The 17,845-nt window shown below is 43.7% G+C and overlaps 1 protein-coding gene across 3 annotated transcripts in view; it reads right to left on the reverse strand.

Annotated features, from left to right (window-relative positions):
- Positions 1 to 8,630: 8,630 nt before the first annotated feature.
- SFMBT2 (Scm like with four mbt domains 2) overlaps positions 8,631 to 17,845 on the reverse strand; it is a 103,583-nt gene continuing 94,368 nt past the window's right edge. For all 3 annotated transcript variants that reach the window (XM_085082379.1, XM_085082369.1, XM_085082387.1), the window contains 3 exons: positions 17,146 to 17,391; positions 16,877 to 17,005; positions 8,631 to 14,881 (listed from right to left, as the gene is read on the reverse strand). In XM_085082379.1, the coding sequence (XP_084938505.1) occupies positions 14,741 to 14,881; positions 16,877 to 17,005; positions 17,146 to 17,391 (516 nt within the window). In that variant the 3' untranslated portion in view covers positions 8,631 to 14,740. The remainder of the gene's footprint in view (positions 14,882 to 16,876; positions 17,006 to 17,145; positions 17,392 to 17,845) is intronic.

Here is a 17,845-nt window from a genome sequence, read left to right on the forward strand (position 1 = left end):
GCACAAGTGTGTTGTTCAGCCCTTCAGACCCTCAAGTATATATGCTTAAATTAAGCACATGTTGAAGTGCTCTTCTGAATCAGGAGCCTGAGCAAGCTCAGGCTGAATTTTCTGCTGTATGCTGAAATTGTTGCAATCCATTATTCCAAACGCAGCTCGGGCGCTGAACAAAACTGAACAAAAGCTCTTGGAAAAAGAAACTCTTAAGCAAAACTCACATTCTGCAGACTCTGCTTGGTGAGTTTGATGCTGCTGTTTGTCTGCATTGTCATTTGCTGACTGATGCTTGTTAAAATATTTTGTACTCTTTAGAGAAGGAATTGATGTTCTTTAAAGGAGGAATTACTCAGCAGTTCCATTACCAAAGAAGCAGGAATCCTGAATGTGACATCCATTCAGATTTCTTCCAAATTTGCAAGAAAATGTTGTGATTCAAAAAAAAAAAAACCAAAACAGTTACAAGCTGGAGAGCCTGGATCAGGGAACAGACCTCCCCACAGTTCTGCATGGCTTGCTGGTTTCTGCTGGAGGAAAACCTGGGTTTGATGGATCACCAAGAAAATCCATTATGGCAACTGAATGCTGATGGCAGCTGCACCAATTTAGAATAACTGAATTCTCATGTTGCAGTAAAGAATTCAGCAAGATCAGGAACTACCAGAGCATCATTAAATCTGGATATCTAATGGAGCAGCTTTGTGCAACAACTGAACTTCAGAGAGGATTTTTCTATCCTTCACCATTGAAGTAATTTGGTGGATTTGTTATTAACCAGGAAAAAAACCAACTGGGATAGAATATCTTGCTAACTCAAGCTACCTCGGGGTTACACAGAGCCTGCTGTATTATGCAGTTGTTCCTTTGCATATTTCATTGGCTCCGGGGAAATATTAAAATTTGTAATTTCCATATTGCCAGATTATCGTACACTCTCCGGTGATTGTTCTCTCTATTTTTTCTAATCTGTCAATTTTCACACTATTTTAAAAGACAATTTGACTGCCTTAATGCCAGAAAAATCTCACAGGGTATTTTCTTTCTTTTTCTTTCCTCAGCATAGCAGAGGCTATTTTTAGGACTAGAAACCTTTCATTACCATTCATTGAGTACCTTGCCTTGCCATTGCAGATAAACACTGAGCTTAACAGTTTTTTAGCCCTGAAAAAAAAAAAATAAAATTTTGAGTCTGCTTCCAGGAAGTTTTTGGTAAATATCATGTCACTGTGCAGTGCCACATTAATAGAGAGTGTGAAATACAAGTGTGAAGTCTACGATATATCTATACCCTGTGCTTTTATATGTCATAATATTTAGTTATCCACAGCTAAGGAACTCACAAGATTCTCGAAGTGCAGTAAGCAACACTTTGCACATTTTACAGACAAGGAGATGGAAAAAATACGTGAAGTAGATGCTGTGGCTGGCAGGAGGTGAGGCAGCTCCTCAAGTGCAGCTCGTGGGACTGATTTGCCATCTTCCTGTCCCATGAACATTCCAGTGCCTCCGGATTTGACCAAAATAATAATGAAATAATAAATCTGGATGAGGTAAAAGGCTTGATGAGATGCAAAGCTTGTCAACAGGGAGGCACATGTGAAGACTTTTTCACAATAATTAATGATGGGAATTAAAAGTGGATTTTTCAGTTCCTTTCTTGAGCCTCAGTGTCAACACTTGCTCCAGATGAATTGCTCTTAAGTTTATTTGCACAGGAACCTGCTGTTGGGAGGCAGAATAGCAGAAATGAGGGTCCTGAAGACCTCTTTTGGTGGGTTCTGCCCCAGCTGGAAGTGTTCAAGGCCAAGTTGGGCAGGGTTTGGAGCAGCCTGGGATAGTGGAACATGTTCCTGCTCATGGGGATCTCTAAGGTCCCATCCAACCCAAACCATTCTGTGATTCTATGAAATTAATAGCAAAAGATGCACCACGTTGTGGAAGAAATTAAACTCTCCCCAGTGATGTGTCCCTCTGGCATGACTGAAAACACACAACAGGTCAGAAGCTCTTAGCATCCTTTTGAATGAAGCTCAGTGGAAAACTCACCTTGCTCCTGCTATCGAGAAGTTGTAGAGCCAGAGAACAACACTCCTACCAAGCTCTTTTAAGGTTCCATTAGTTCCTAATGGAAACTTAGCAGATGCAGGAGGCAGCAATTAACAATTAACAGCAATTAACAATTATTCCTTCTGCTTGCTTCCTGCTGGAAAAGGGAGACAATTAAAGTCTCTTATGCCTTCCTTGCTCTTGTCCCTCTCTACCTTGGGAGTTGTATTATCAGGGAATCACTTTATTTAGCAAAGTACCTGTTTTGGCTTGTGGTAAATAGTTGCTCCCTCAGGGCCAGTTTTCTAGAAGTGCCTGAAGGCACAGCTGAGTACTCCCTTTTCAGGTTTTTGGGAGGGGAAGAGGGAAATGTCATTTAAAAATCATAAAGATATTTTTTTTAATGGAGAAAAAACATAGTGAGCCAAGTTTTCATCTAACCGAAAAGTGTGGATAACTGGGCTAAGTGAGACACAACTCTCCTTTTCTGCATGTGGTGTGAAGAAGTGTTTGCCCTTGGCCTTAGGGCTGTGGCAACTCCTGTACCTGATTCCATGTGCAACTGAAAAAAATGATGCTTTTCTCCTTTCCCTCCCAAGGTGAATTTCTCAACTGCCAAAATATTGATGTGAGCATGAAGGAGAAAGGAGGAGGGACACAGGGAGGGGATGGAACCACTCAGTGCAGCAGGAAGTTCTCACACTAAAGCCATAGAGCAACCTTGGCTTGAGGGCTAAGAGCATTAAATTCCTCCATGTTTACTTTGGGCCACAAACCTATATTCAGGTAATTATGACAACCAGACAAAGCACGAAAGTCCATACTAACTTTCTCCTCCCATAACTTCACACCTCTGTGCTCAGAAACTACCAACCTGTTTCCACCCAGGACAGGCTGACTGGGGAAGAGATATTGTGGAATAATACTGCGTGACTCACTAATACTGATCTGTGAATGCAAGAGATCCCCTGTAATTAATCATTTAGAAACAGGCCATTAATACTCCACAGACTGTAATTTATACAACTTCTGCCAGCTTTGTTATCCAGATCAGAGGATAAAAGATAGAGGTTGCAAGGAACTGAGGAGGAAGCAGCCCACAAATCTTCACTGCAAGTTCAGCACTGAGAAAAGCAGCATTAAGCTGCTCATCCATCTTAGAGGAGCTGCCTGGACCAGGGTGGTTATCACCCCACACATCCTTTCAGAGACAGAAACAACAAAGGGAGTGTGGATCTTGGTTTTCCCAGAAAGGATAATGGAAGTCTCCATGTCTGGAAGCATTTCAGTGTCTATGGTTGCACCTGGTACAGAAAGCCAGCAGAAATCCAGGTGAGACATGAATGAGGTGACTCAAAACAGGTGTTTGGCACTGTCTGAGAGATCTCAAAATGCCACTTCTGCTGGTGCTCCAAGAGGGTGAGACTTTTCCCTGGCTTTGCCATCCCATTCACGTCTTGGGTGACCTGTGGTGATTCCAAGCTCCAGTCTTGGCTTGAGTCAGGTGAGAAACTCTCCACCCAGGCACTTGAAAATTAAATAACACTTGTTACATTGCTGTCCTGCTCTGCATTAGTGGCTGCAACCATCAGCCCCCAGGTGTCTGATCAGCCCAGACCACGCTGTTCTCAGCTCCTGTAAGACAAACCTGACCTGACTCCTCTCTGGAGTCAGAAGGGATGAGATTTCTCCAGAAAATGCACCATGCTGGATCCTCAAACATTTCTCCATCAGCCAGACTTGCCTGCTTTTTTCTGTTTCTGGTCACATCTTAAAAGCAAGGTGGTCACAGAGTCACAGAATGGTTTGGGTTGGAAGGAACATGAAAGATCATCCTGTTCCAACCTCTGCCATGGGCAGAGACACCTTCCACAGGTGTCATCACTTAGTGAAGTATCTAAAAGAGGCATTACTGAGCTGCAGGCTGAGATGTTTACTCTCTAAGATTTCCATCAGTATTTAGTCTGCATTGTGAGATGGTGTCTGGGAAATGTCTTATGACCATTTCTTTCCAGCTTTGTAGTTTCTGATATGTCACCAAATTTTGTCATTATTACAAAATTTAAAGTCCCTTTCTCTGCACTTCAATTATCTGAACCAAACATAATCCCCTCGATTATCTGAACCACATCTGTCCTCACATGCCTGTCAATAATGCTAATAAAAAAATTCAGCAATTTTTTTTTGCCTCATGTCTCTAATACTCTATCAGTAAAAAATTAAAGATAAATTTGTCTGAAACAAGTTATAATTCAGAACGTCTTTTCCTATTCCACATGAAGGGACTCATCTTCAAAGCAATCTGCACAAATCCCATTAACAGCAATAACAGAATTTGTGCAAGTAACTCCCCAAACACCACTTTGAACATTAAGCCCTTTACTTAATTCAATATCAGATAAAAACCACAATCTAAGGCAATGCAAAGACTTGATATTCCGGTTTGTGTTTCACAATGGACTGGAGATTCTCAAACACAGAGACACACACAGGCATATTGATGCCACAGCTTAACAACTTTAAATGGAAACAGAAAATCTGCTTCTTATTAATGGAATAAAATGGGGGAAAAAATAAAGAAAAAGGCCCCCAGAATCAACCTCAAATAGCAACTCCATTCCCAGAAGAAAATAGGAGAGAGAACTTTCTTTGAGACCTGGAGACAATCCCATCCTTCACCATCTCATTCTCAACAAGTATTTGGGTCTGGATAGGTTTCCCTTGCCCTCCTACACACACAAAGTATACTCCTGTAAAAATTCAGATTTCACCCAGAAATTCTGTGACCAAGGTACCTCCCAACCACCCTCTTATGGACACTGTGTTCTCAAGCACCTGAAGGAGAGGGAAGTTTATACATTGACTTTTTAAGTGTCTTAGAGACTCTGGATCAGGGAGGACAAAGAAACAGATTCCCAGTTTTTCACTGCCATGCTGTGTCATGTGCAGGATCATCCTGGTCTGCCTCACTGGTTCATGTGATGAGAGAGGGCAGCAGGACTTTCCCCCTGAAAAAGGGTGTATGAATTTATTCCAAGTTCTTGGTTGAAGATATTCTCATGAATGTATTTATCATCTGTAATAGTAAGTTAAAAATTAAGTCAAACTCCAAGGTGTCAGCAGTTGTAGATGTTGGATGAGCACAGAACAAAATGGTTTTTTCTCAATGAGATGATACTTCAGGGCTTTAATCCAGGCTAATGTAGGTCTTTGGAGGCAGCGAAATCCTCAGATGGTGTTCAGATTCCCAGTTTTCCTGTGTAAACTCAAGGCTGAAGATTCCCATTTGGGATGTTCAAGGTCCTTCCAAGTAGGAACAACAGTGAATTTCAGAGGAATGTTTACATTTTGATGTGGTGGATCTCCCCAGAGCACTCTTCCCTAGAGACAAGTGTGATCTCACCCTAAAGCAGTGGGAACACAGTCCCTGATTCCTGCCAGGTCCCCAGGGCTCAGTGACAAGTCCATGGCAGTGATAAAAACACTTTCTTCCCCTGAACAGATCATTGCCTTTCGCTAGGTGTCATCACAGGAGATTGCTGATGGCCTTGGCAGGGAACCATTCCCTTCCCTTCCCTTCCCTTCCCTTCCCTTCCCTTCCCTTCCCTTCCCTTCCCTTCCCTTCCCTTCCCTTCCCTTCCCTTCCCTTCCCTTCCCTTCCCTTCCCTTCCCTTCCCTTCCCCTGCTGTCACCTCCCTCATGAGCTCTGCCTCCCCACCTCAGGATGAAAATGATAACCACAGTTGCTTCCATGAAATCTAATCCATCTCAACCATGAATTCTCTGCTTTTACTTTTATGAATTGCTGCATTAATCAGCAATCAGACTGAGCTTTTCAAAATTAAAATGACCATTCCACAGCAACATCAGCTCTGTGGCTTTGCCTGGGAATATTATGCTTCATCACCCAAATGCCATGATTTTTTTTCTTTTTTTAAACATGCAGTGGAAGTGCTGGGGAAAGGCTTGTTGCTGGAGGTGTTATTTTGACACCCATCCGAAGGTCAGGTTAAACAAATGCCAAACTGGAATAAGATTTGTCTAATTGGCCCTGCCATGCAGAGGGGAAACAGTCAACCTGACCCCTCAAGGTGTCCTGCAGCACTATTTTTTCTCTGGTTTTAAGGTTTTATGACTTATTAGAGAAGACAGCATAATTACAACTTCAGCTGAGATGTAGTTATAAAATCAACTTACAGTAATTGAGTACAGACACTACAGCAAGAGGTGTATCAGTCTTAAGTAAATATTGTAGCAGTAGAGGGACTTGGAGAATCATTAAATTTCACAGAAAGGCATGAATCTTGAAATTAAAAAAGCAATAAAACCGCTATCAACAGCAGCAGTAACAGCAACAACATGGTTATTAAAAACAATAATTATTTGCCGTGAAAGTCTGTCTAGAAACCCTGGGAGTGAAATATAACTACCTGCCTGCTTTGTTTATTCTGTATGCAGAAAAAAAAGATGGTGTTTCCTCAGAGACTTAAAAATATAACTTTATTTTTGTGGGTATTTTTTTACAATGTTGATGTTCATACTCAATGTTGACTCAATGTTGGTGTTCATACTTCCACTTACACGAGTGCTTGATTGTGTCAACAAATCAGATTCACATCAAGGATCTGGAAGTCATTCACAAATTAATTGTCCATGAAAAACACCAAAAAAAGGAGGTGTCTTCATAATCTGGGCCTGTGGTATCAGAAGCAAGACTGCCTGGGTAGGTATTTTTCCCCTCAGGAAATGATGTATGGCAACCGTATTTCATGTGTTGGTCATTAATTTCAAGGAACTCAGTTGGTATACCTTGCCAGCATTTTCCTAAAATCACTTCACATTACACTCTGCAAAAATTAGCTTTTTGCAGAGCTCTGAGCATGTCTTGCCTGAGCTGGGGCAGAAATTTAAAAACCAGTGTCTGACCTTTGCATTACTTTTAAATGACTATATAATAAGCTACAGGGAGGTACATGGATTTATTCTCACCTCTGGATTCTGAAGAATATCATAAACCATTCAAGCTTTCGCCCTTTCAGTTTTATGTCGCCATCAGATTCACCTCAGGATGATTTCCTTTGATAAATCCTTCCCATTCTCAGCTTCACCTTTCAGGGAGCTCTTCTGTGCTCCAGCAAACCATTTGTCAACACTCATCAGCACCCACTGGTCTGAGGATTTATTCTCAAGGCTGTCTGGAGAGGTCACTTCACTGACCACCAGCACTTCTGTCCCTCCCAAAGCCTGGACTTTAGCACAGTGTCATGATGAATAATACCAGACGATTATCATCCCAAGACTTTGTTGACATTGTAAAATAACAGTATTTTCAGTGGCTTGATCCTTTTTTAAGTCACCCTAACCCAACTTGCAGGAACACCTTCCACAAGTGTCATCACTTAGTGAAAAATCTGAAAGAGGCATTACTGAGCTGTTGGCTGAGATGTTCATTCTCTAAGCTAAGATTTCCATCAGTATTTAGTCTGCATTGTGAGATGGTGTCTGGGAAATATCTTATGACCATTTCTTTCCAGCTTTGTAGTTTCTGAAATGTTGCCAAATTTTATCATTATTTCAAAATTTAAAGTCACTTCAACTATGGTGTAAAATATCCAACTACTGTAAAATAACAGTATTTTCAGTGGCTTGATCCTTTTTTAAGTCACCCTAACCCCACTTGCTTGCCCATGGTTGTGTTTTTGCCTGACAGAACATAGCCAGTCTTGATGAAATCAGAGAAATGGTGGAACATGAAAGGAGAAATTTTGTTTCTCCCCTTTTGCTGCATCCACAAGAGATTAACTAAATGGGACTGATGGAGCAAAACCAAAACAAGGGTGATCCAAGCTCTTGTTAGCTAATTCTGTGGGCTCTGTGCTCACTTTCCCACACTGCATGCAGCACTGCTGTCCATGAGCACCACCTCCCATTCACCGTTGGGATGGGTGAGGAGACCTGTGGCAAATGCTTGGTAGCCAAGCTAGCCCAACAGAGACCTTCACAGCAGGATTTAGGATGACATCGAGAGGTCTGAAAGGTGACAGGACTCAAAAAGCTGGAATTTAGGCCCAACACAGCCTGTAACTGCAGAGAAAACATCACACGAAACACAGAAGGTTTTGTCTGGCAAAGCAGGTATGTCTGGAGCCCCTTTGGCATCCACAAACAGCTTTTTCCCCACTGCAGGATGGCTTCCCCCATCTTCAATGGCTGCTGTGCACCTGGGGAAGTTTTATTTTCTATCTCCTTATTCCACGTGCTGTGGTCCTGCTGTAGTTCTTGTCACCATCAGCTCCTCTGTCACTACACCCTCTTTTGCCAGTTGCTCACTGAATTATTTTCATTCCTGTCTTTCGCCCTGCTCCCATCACCTTCCTAAAAGGTCCTTGGATGCTGTTTTGTCTCCTCACACTCATTATTTTTCTTGTTTCATGTTCTGCTTCTGGGAAGAACCTGCTGAGCCAGGGAGGCTGTGTTGTACCTCTGGAACTTTTGGGCTCAGTGAAGGCAAAACTGATCCAGTCAGCTTGGACACACAGATACATCAAACACATCCCCATCAACAAAAAAACTACCCTGGAGAGATGTATGACTTATTGGTACTTTATTAACAACGTAGCTTACAACTGTTTCAAGTAAAAAGGGGATTTATTTCGTTCTGAATAAAAATTAAAATATAACTCTGAATATAGATTTTCACTTATTTACATGAAAACATATATACAGAATAGAATCTTACAGCAAACTGACAACATGCCCTTCGCCCTGGGAACTTTAAAAAGTAAAAACACCAGCATTGATTGATTTATATGTATATATATATACACATACATATACATATATATATACACACATACGTATCTGCAACACACCAACGGGATTATGTACACAAATTTTGAGTCAAAACCTTCAGTACAAACTGGAATGCAAAACAATTCAAAGGTTTCCAACGTGCACCACCACGAATGGAGCATAACTGCTGGTTGTGGAGCCAATTTCTGCTGTTCCACAAGAGACAGGAGGGTTTAAGTGGTTGCCTTGTCCTACACAAGGCACATGAAAAGACTCAGCTCCCTTAAAAAGGCTGCATTTGAGACTTTTACCTCTCTCTGACCACATGCAACAAACACCCCTGCCTGTGCATATGAAAGTGCCATGGTACTCTCCAGGTGAGTGTTTTCCAGGTCCCTGAAGGTGAAGGCTGCTGGAATAACTGATGTGTTGGCATGTCCTGATCAGGTTTGGCAGAACAGGGCTTGGGAAATGGAATGCATACATTTACAATGTATAAATTACAGATATTTGTATGCCTGTTTATGTGTCCATGTCCTCTCCAGCGAGGCTGGAGCAGCAAGGAGCAGGTGGGGTGCCCTGGGAATGAGCATTTTCATCCTGTCACATCCTGACACAGAGCACAGCACAGTATTTTGTAGACCCACAGCCCAAACTCAGGGCAATTTCACCTTTTCCTGTGGGAGAGAGCTCAAGTTTAGCCTGGTATTTCCTATGGACATCTGGAAGGTGCAAGAGAAAAGTTTTCAGCCCCTGAATCCCAGAATACACACAGGATTTGGGTATAAGGAACAAAGACTGATCTTCCCTTCTATCCAGCCAAGGAACCTAGAGACAGCTAAGCCAGATTTCTGTATCTCCACAGGGAAAACAAAATTAGAACGTTTCAGCATTGTAGCTCTGAGTCTATTGCCAGCTTCTTTCCTTCCTTTCACCTGGCCCCTGCTGGGACTCAATCCATTTTGCTGTGAAAAAGAAAAGCTTTCAGGAATGATGCCCATGGACCCCAGCTGTGCTCCTGCTGTGAGAGGTCTCTCTCCACAAAGACACCTCAAGCCCAGAACTGCAGCCTCTCTCTCTCCTGAAGCCCTTTCTCCCCTCTCCCACATCCTTGGCAGTCATCAAGACTTACCTTTTTCAATGCAAGAATTAACACGATAGACTAAAAAAACCAGAAAGGCCATGAGTATTTAAAATTATGACCCAGGTTTGTGCAGTTCACGTGTCTTCTGTGAGAGAATTCCTGTGCATGGCACCAAACCACTGCAAAACCACTCCTCTTCTGCAGGACAGCTGACATTTAAAGCACTGCTGGGCTATAAAATTCTCATCTTTGATGACTGGTTCATATTCTATACGCAGCCATTAACACCATTTACACTTCTTGCTGGAGTATTGTACCAAAGAATAAATCAGACCATTAAAAGCTTCTGCTCCTTTATTGGGAGTTCATGAGCACCTAAGGACACAAATCCTCTCTTGTGAAGCCTGGCAGATTGCAGCTGCATTTCTGCCTGCTAGGAGGGGAAGCCATTTAAATTTTCTGTTAATTAAATGCAGACTTTTTGACTCCTAAGTAAAAGAAATTGGTGAACACTTTGTCCCACAGTCCACACATCTGTGAGGGCCCTAACTCTAACCTCAGCTATTTCTGGATCAAATCCTGAGTAATAGATTCCTTTAGTTCTGGGTCAGCTGTTGTGATGAAAAATATTAGTGAGGGGAAAATATTCATGCACCCACATTTTGAAAAAGTTTTTTACATAAATATACTGTATAAAACATCTCCAAAACTCACAGGTCTGTGGGTGAAGGAGCATTTGTTGACTGTATCTAAGTTTAAAAGTGTACAGTCACAAGCAAAAACCCAAATCCTAATGTTCAAGATGTTGCAGATTACAGAAAATATTTCCTGTAGTAAGGAATCAGCTTTGTAATCCCAGGCAATGGAAAATACAGCGTGACATATCTTAGCACCAGAATGGAGCCCTTGAGACTGTATTTATCCACATGTAATAAAGCTGGTTTTAATGGTGTTCAGTTGCAGCATGTTCTTCTCTTTTGGCACTTGGATTTGGAAACGAGAGGAACGCTCTGAGTTTGTAGTTTTCCAGATGCATTGCACCGGGAAAGCAAAAAAATATTTGAAGTGTCCTGATTGTATGGAGCTTCTGGAATGCTGAGATGGCACAGCAGCTCTGCCAAATTCCACTCTGTGCCCTGAAAATACCAAGGCAAGCTTTCAGGTGACTAAATGTTGATTATAGCAACATTGCCTGGTTTCCCTTCAAAGGGCTGAGATGTGGTCACCACACAGCTGGGACTGCAAAACGCTGAAGGTTAAAGCCAAGGAATGGTGACTTTCCAGTTTAAGGCAAATTAGCTGTTTGCCCAGAGTAAAATAAAAGAGTTTAGGTGTCCCACTGAGAAACTCTGTACATCCCAGCAGGAATCCAAATACCTCTGGCAGTGTGGGTCAGGCCATCTCAGCTAGGACATGCACCTAAGGACAGGGTGTGCTCGGATTTTGGTGTTTCCTGAGGGCACACAGCATTTTTAGGAAATTTCTGCACCCTGCAGGACCAAACTATCAAGGGTTATGGAATGTGGATAACACAAAAAAGCTGGAGACCCTGAAATCCTTCTCAGGGCTGAGAGCACTTCATGCCTCTGAGAGGTAGGAAAAGCCAGGGTTTGGTCATCCTGGGAGAGAGTTAAAAAACAGGAGTGTGGATGGGAGCTGTGTTTGTGAGCTGAAAAAGGAAGAAAAGTCCTTAAAGCAAAGATCACTTGTCTTGAAGAGCATCCATGGTGGCAGGAGGAAGGCAGGACAACCAGCCAGGGAATCATGGACATTCCCAAAGTTAGTGATTGAATCCAATTTCAGAGATGGATGCTTTGGGCCTGAAAAGTGGGAACTGGCTGATTCTGCCAAGGTCAGGGCTGGGAAGGGAGCAGGGATCTGGCCATGGCTCTGTTCAGCCTGACTGAGTGCAAGCTCCAAGCAGCCAGTGCAGACAAACATGGGCACCATGCACTCTTCAACCTCCTATTTTTGTTCCCAAAATGCCCATCTTTGGTCCTATGCCTGAACAGAGACCAAGAACACCTGCACAGCCTTCTTGTGGGAGCAAAGTGGTGTCAACGTGCTGAAGGTCAGCATCCAACAGCCCTGAAACAACAGGGCTGCTCCCTTGGCAATGGCCTTGGATAACTGTGAGTCCAGCACTTCACAGCAGTGGCCTTTTGCAGCTGATAACACAACAAATTCAGGCCTGGGTGCCAAATTCAGAACAGGGAAGGGAGAAGGTGTGGTTTCACCACTGTCATAAGTGTACCTGCAAAGCAGCATCAGCTCTGAATTTAACACAGAATCAAAAACAAGCCCCAAACTTACACTGCAAAGTAAAGTAGTATTTTACCCTAGCAAGACTGGATTTCCATCATCCCCTTTGAAGTACATTACTCCAAAGCTTTACTGATGTTCCAGAACTGGAATGAAGTCCAGGCAAGAGTAATTAGTTCCTTCTGATCTCTGCTCAATCTGAGCATATTGTCCAGTTAAACTCCACACCACCCATTCTCCACCTGTGTAAGAAATGCCCCAAGAAGTTCAGCTCCAGCTTTTCTGGAAAGCAATCAATGCAACAGAGAACACTACCCCAATCCCAGATCTCTTCCCAACCTGCAGACTAAAGAGAAATAGTAAAGCATTTACCACCTAAGGTAATTTTAGCATAAAGATTTCAGGTTATCAACTTCTCTGAAAGGACAGAGAGTGATAAATGAGGCAACACTGAAGAACAATAAAGTGAAAGACAAATGGTGAGGAAAGAGAAACCTGTGGAAATAAAAGAGACAGCGCAAGATAAAATTAAAACTCTTTTTTGTTTGTTTTTTAATAGTTTGAGTTTTAAATATGATTTAACTTCCCTGAACAATCAGTAAAGATTCCCATGTTCTTGGCTCAATGCTTCACCCATTCCCTGCTTGGCCAGTACCAGAACTGGTTGCTCTCAGAGTCTGTGTGTGTCTGCTCTCCCATTGTGCCTCCAACAAGGAATTAGCTGCCATAGGAATATCTACAGTTACAAGGCTGATGGAGACAAAACCCGACATTTTTGCAGTGTGTCCCAGAAGGCATTAAATGTCTCTGACAAATCCCAGAGGCCAGAAACTCCAAAAACATCAGAGCAGCAAAAGAAGCTGGATATGGCAAGTAAAGGATTGGTGCTGGATGCAGTTTAACAAACAGCCTTTCTGCTTCCCTTCCTTGGAATGTCCTCAGTTCTGACAGAATCCTCCCAGGAGCTGTCTGCTGCTGGCAGCTGAACCACCAGGACTGGGCTGAAGAGAGGAGGGGCTGGGAGAAGCAGCCTCCCTGGTTTTCTCAGCTGTGCTCTCACTTTGCTGAGCTCAATCCTTCTGTCTTCAGAGGTGAAACAAGGAGCAACACTTTTAGGGGACCCTGAGAGGGATCCAAATCTGTGATCAAACCAGTTGCATTGACACATTTCACTGCTACTGCCAGCAGGAAATCCAGTCCAAAACCCACTTTTTTAATGTCTGCCCCACCACAGAACCCTGTTCTTGGATTTCTGAAAAACAAAACACCAACATTTAATGCAGAGGAAACTAAAACTCCCTTGAACTGATTAAAACTTGAACAAGAACTTTGGAACAAAACAGTAGCTGAGAACAGATCCAGTCCTGCTCATCTCCCACGTAAGAAAATTTCTGATGAAGTCTCAGGATCTGGCCCAGCCTGCAGCAGTTGCACCCATCCCATTCCTCAGTGGAAAATCAGGAAACTCGCTGAAAGGCAAGTTAGGAATTCCCAAGTGATGCATGGCAGAGTCAATGCTTCTTGCCTAACACACTCTCTGGGCAAGATTTGGATGTAGTCCAGAGTATTTCTTTCTGAAGGTTCCCCCTCTTCTCTGAAGAATTTAAGAGGGAAACTGCTGAAGGAGAATGCAGCAGCTGCAGCCTGGTGTTGGTCAGTAGGTTCTCCTGAGCACAGTGGTCAGCAGGATTCCCTGATCCCAGTCTGCTGTCACCATGTGGGCTCAAAGTCAGGTCTTTAAAGTGACTTGGATTTAAGGAGGATGGGCTTGACTGTGAAAGCTCTGATATTCCTGTACAAGAACTGAGCATTGTACAGATCCCATCCCAGAGATATTCAGCTTATTGTGCAGGGACAGCGTGGCTCAGGATGTGCTGCTGCTCATCAGGTCTTTTGTCACCCCTGTCAGTTCACTGCAACTTCGTCTGGTACCACAGAGACCATGGGTTGAGTCCCCTTTCAGAACTCACCCAGGAATAATCAGTGTATGCCTGGTGCAACACTTTTTCCTTTTGTAAAACCAGAGACATGGAAGGAAAAAAAAAAAAAGCCCATCGATCGCCAAGGTCAAATTTGCAGTGAACCCCAGGTAATGCTACAAATGATCACTTACATTTCAATATGAAAGTAGAATGTCAGAGTTGTCTAAAATAAACGTTCATGTCCAGAAATCATCCTAGACAAACCATCACCATGTGGAAACTTCGGACTCTTCTCCTTGGGAATGTGTCTGCCATTAGTAGGTTTGGTTTGGTTTGGTTTGGTGAGAAACCACCTGAACCATGCAGGCTTTGGACCACTGGGCAATGGGTTGGAGAGGCTCACGAGGAGAGATGCCAACAGTCTTTCCGTGTGCTTTACAAGTACAGAAAAAATCAGTTCCATTTGTTGCTAGTTTTCTTTTGCGTTCGTTTTTCTTCCCCCCTACAGATTAATTCCCAGTGCTTCCAATTCCACTTGTTCTCGGAAAAGAGAAAGGAAAGAAAACCCCTTGAACAAGCTGAAAAGTTAAAAAAGGCAGGGAACAGGGAGGACAGGAAGGAAAGAGGAGAAGTGCAGTCAGTTGGCATATTGTGCATAGAAAGCAACTTTTACTCGCTCGATCTGGTGGCACAGTTTGATGGCTGGACCCAGCTTCAGCTCCATGCACTCCTGCACCGTGGGCAGTGTCAGCAACAGGAGGGCTTGGCCATCGATGTCCTGGGGAAAGAAACACAGGGAAGATGGATTTGTTTGTGGACTCTGGAGGGCAGAATGCACCAGCAAGTTTGGAGGAATAAGAAGGGAAGTTTGCCCTAAAAATTAAGTTCTTTTGCTCTCTGATTTTTTTCTCCCACTGTGACACTGCTCATCTCCTTTCCCTGATACAACATGTATTTTCAGATGTTGTCTGGTGTCTTTTCACAGGTGCTCACCTTCACCCCCAGTTTAGGAAAAGCCTCCCAGCTGCTGAAATGAGGAATCACTTCCAGAAACTCTGCTGAGTCCACAGAGATCTGATCAGTCTCATTTCACACCTGAGGAACTCAAACAACAGGGAGGCTGCAGAGAGACCCCAGGAGACAGAGGGAGCTGACTGGAGAAACTGATGCTGCTCCCACAGCCAAGTCAGACTCTTTCCCCACCTCCTCTGGCCCACGATTTGCCCAGCAAATTTGTCTGCCTTGCTCCATGCTCTGTACCCAGATCTATCCAGGACCTGCCTTGTTCCACTGCTGAATGACCAAGGGGCCAAAACCACCCAGAGCCCTTGCAATCCCTAATGTCCCAGCATCCCATTTTGGTGCAGGCTGGAAAGAACCTCTGGAGATCATGTCTTTCCCTAAAAACTACAAACCAAACTCCATGAAGCAGCATCCCAGATAAGCAATTTTATTGAAGCCTTCTGTTGGCATTATGATCCTCTTCTTAATAAAGAGCTCAAGTCCTCTTTTACTCTTTAATGGACTGAGAAGATGATCAGGCTACAAAACTACTTTTTACCCCTTAGGGAGGATCAGAGTCTGTACACAGCAACTCAGAGCCAACATAAACTCCCCAGCACTGCCATGATTAGGCAGCATTGAACACAAGGAAGATTTAGACACTTGAAGTGCTGCTTTTATCAGGACTGTTCATGGCTCAGGTTCTTCCTCCCCTGAAGGTGAATGGCACAGCCCACTGCACCAGAATGTCACAAGGAAAAGCTCCAGTCATCTGTGTTTGATTCAAATCCCTATAAAACTCTCTGGCAAAGCAGAAACAGGGCTGGTTTCCAAGCCCTGGCATTGTTCCAGGCTGGTTAACGAGTGGTTGGAGCTCACTGTGACACAGCAACTGCAGCATCCTGCTCTGGAGAGCTCCACTGGCTCCAGACTCACCCTCCACCTCCTCTGCAGGCAGCAGCTGGAGTTATCCATGGTGAGGAATCAGAGACAGCTCAATGTGCAGCTAGCCACACCACTGACTAATTAACCACACCACTGACTAATTAACCACACTTGCTTCCTCCTAACTATGGGTGCCCTTTGCCCTCAGCAGTGGCTGCTACTCATTAGCCAAGAATTGCCTCTTTCCATATAAATTTTACATGCTCACGCTGGCTTGAGATGAAGAACATTGGCTTTTACCCCTGCAAACCTGTCTGCTTAAAGGGGAGCTGATTGGCATCTCCTTAATTTAGGTCATCCAAAGGACCTGACTGGCAGATATTCAAAGGAATGTAGTCAGGAATTAAATGTCTACACATTTGAGGCATCTAGGTGTTAATGGCAAAATTCAGGCAGCCAGTTTTGGCTTCAAGAAGCATTTTTCTGCTTCCCAGGTTGGAGTTTTAGAACAGCATGGAAGCCATGTGGCCAGAAGAAAGCCTGTTATGTACCAGGTAACCATTACCTATTTTCACACTGAGGTTCCTACCTATGGGACATCACTATGGCACTGTGGACCTTGGCATAAGAGGACTAAACTTCCTGCTTTCCACAAGGGTTTTTCACAAGGCTATATGGAGTTTCTGGTCTCTCTGAGCATCTGGCAAGTCTCTGACTCAAGTTTCTAAGGGTTTTCATGCCCTGCCAAAATTTGTGCTATAACTTGGCCTGATGGGATCTAAATTCTGGTCATGATCTTTTTACCAAAGTCCCAGGCCCAGACATCAAGAAGGGATATTAACAGACACCACAGACACAAACGAACAAGTGACAAAAGGATTCCTACCTGCTCCTGAAATATTTTGGCAAGGGGTGCACAGTCGGTGAGTTTAATAAACCTCACAACATCAGTCACAGTCCACTCCAGTGGGTTACTGTCCAGGACGAGCTTCTCTTCCTCTTCTTGTTTAATTTCCTACAAAGGAAAAAAAAGAACAAAAGATTTCATAAAGGAAACCCTCCTGTGTGGAGAAGCAGGGCAGGTTCAGATGAGGAAGGTTCGGCACTGAAGGTCAATTCAGGAGGAATATTGCTACGAAATGGGGACACACTCACCTCCTTGGCTTGTGTGCCCTTCTCAGCCTCGCCGCAGGAGTGGGCTTGGGGTCTGCGGCTCCGCCGGGCTCTCTCCGTGGGAGGAGGTCTGTCCAGCTCAGCGTTGCTCCGCAGGGTGACCGCTCGCCGTGGCCTGGAGGGCACCTCGGCCGAGGACGTGTCCGTCTGGTCATCGCGCAGCTCCGAGCTCGTCTCCTCGCTGCCCGTCTCGTCCTCCAGCGCGTCCGGCTCGTCCTCCTCGCTCTCCTGCATGCAAGAACAGCATCCAGGAGATGGACAAACTGCATTCCTGTGGCCGTGCTGGTCTGGGGTAACATTTATTTTAACTGAATTACCTTGTTTTCGTTACAGTGCTAAGTGAGTTAGCCCTCGATTTAGGTTTGTTACAAAATGTAGGAAAAAAAAAAAGTATGCGGCAGAAAATCCTTTTTCTCCATCTAACTAAAGGTCAACAGCAATAACTCATCTGGCATGAAATGTTCCTCTCTTGGGTTGGAATCTCAAAATTTGTGGCACTGCAGATGCGTAAGAGAAGAAATGGAAAATAGTAAAAGGACAAAATGGAATTCAGGTTGATTGAGAAGAAATAAAATAAAAATAGGCCTGACTTCAAACCTTCACTTCAAATTGTCATGGGTGTTACCGGTCCTGAAAACAAGGAAATTTTGGTGCCTTTTGTAAATATCTAGAGTTCAATAAG

Source organism: Lichenostomus cassidix, chromosome 1Aa (assembly GCF_008360975.1).
Source record: "Lichenostomus cassidix isolate B80296 chromosome 1Aa, HeHo_3.0, whole genome shotgun sequence".
Lineage (NCBI taxonomy): Eukaryota > Metazoa > Chordata > Aves > Passeriformes > Meliphagidae > Lichenostomus > Lichenostomus cassidix.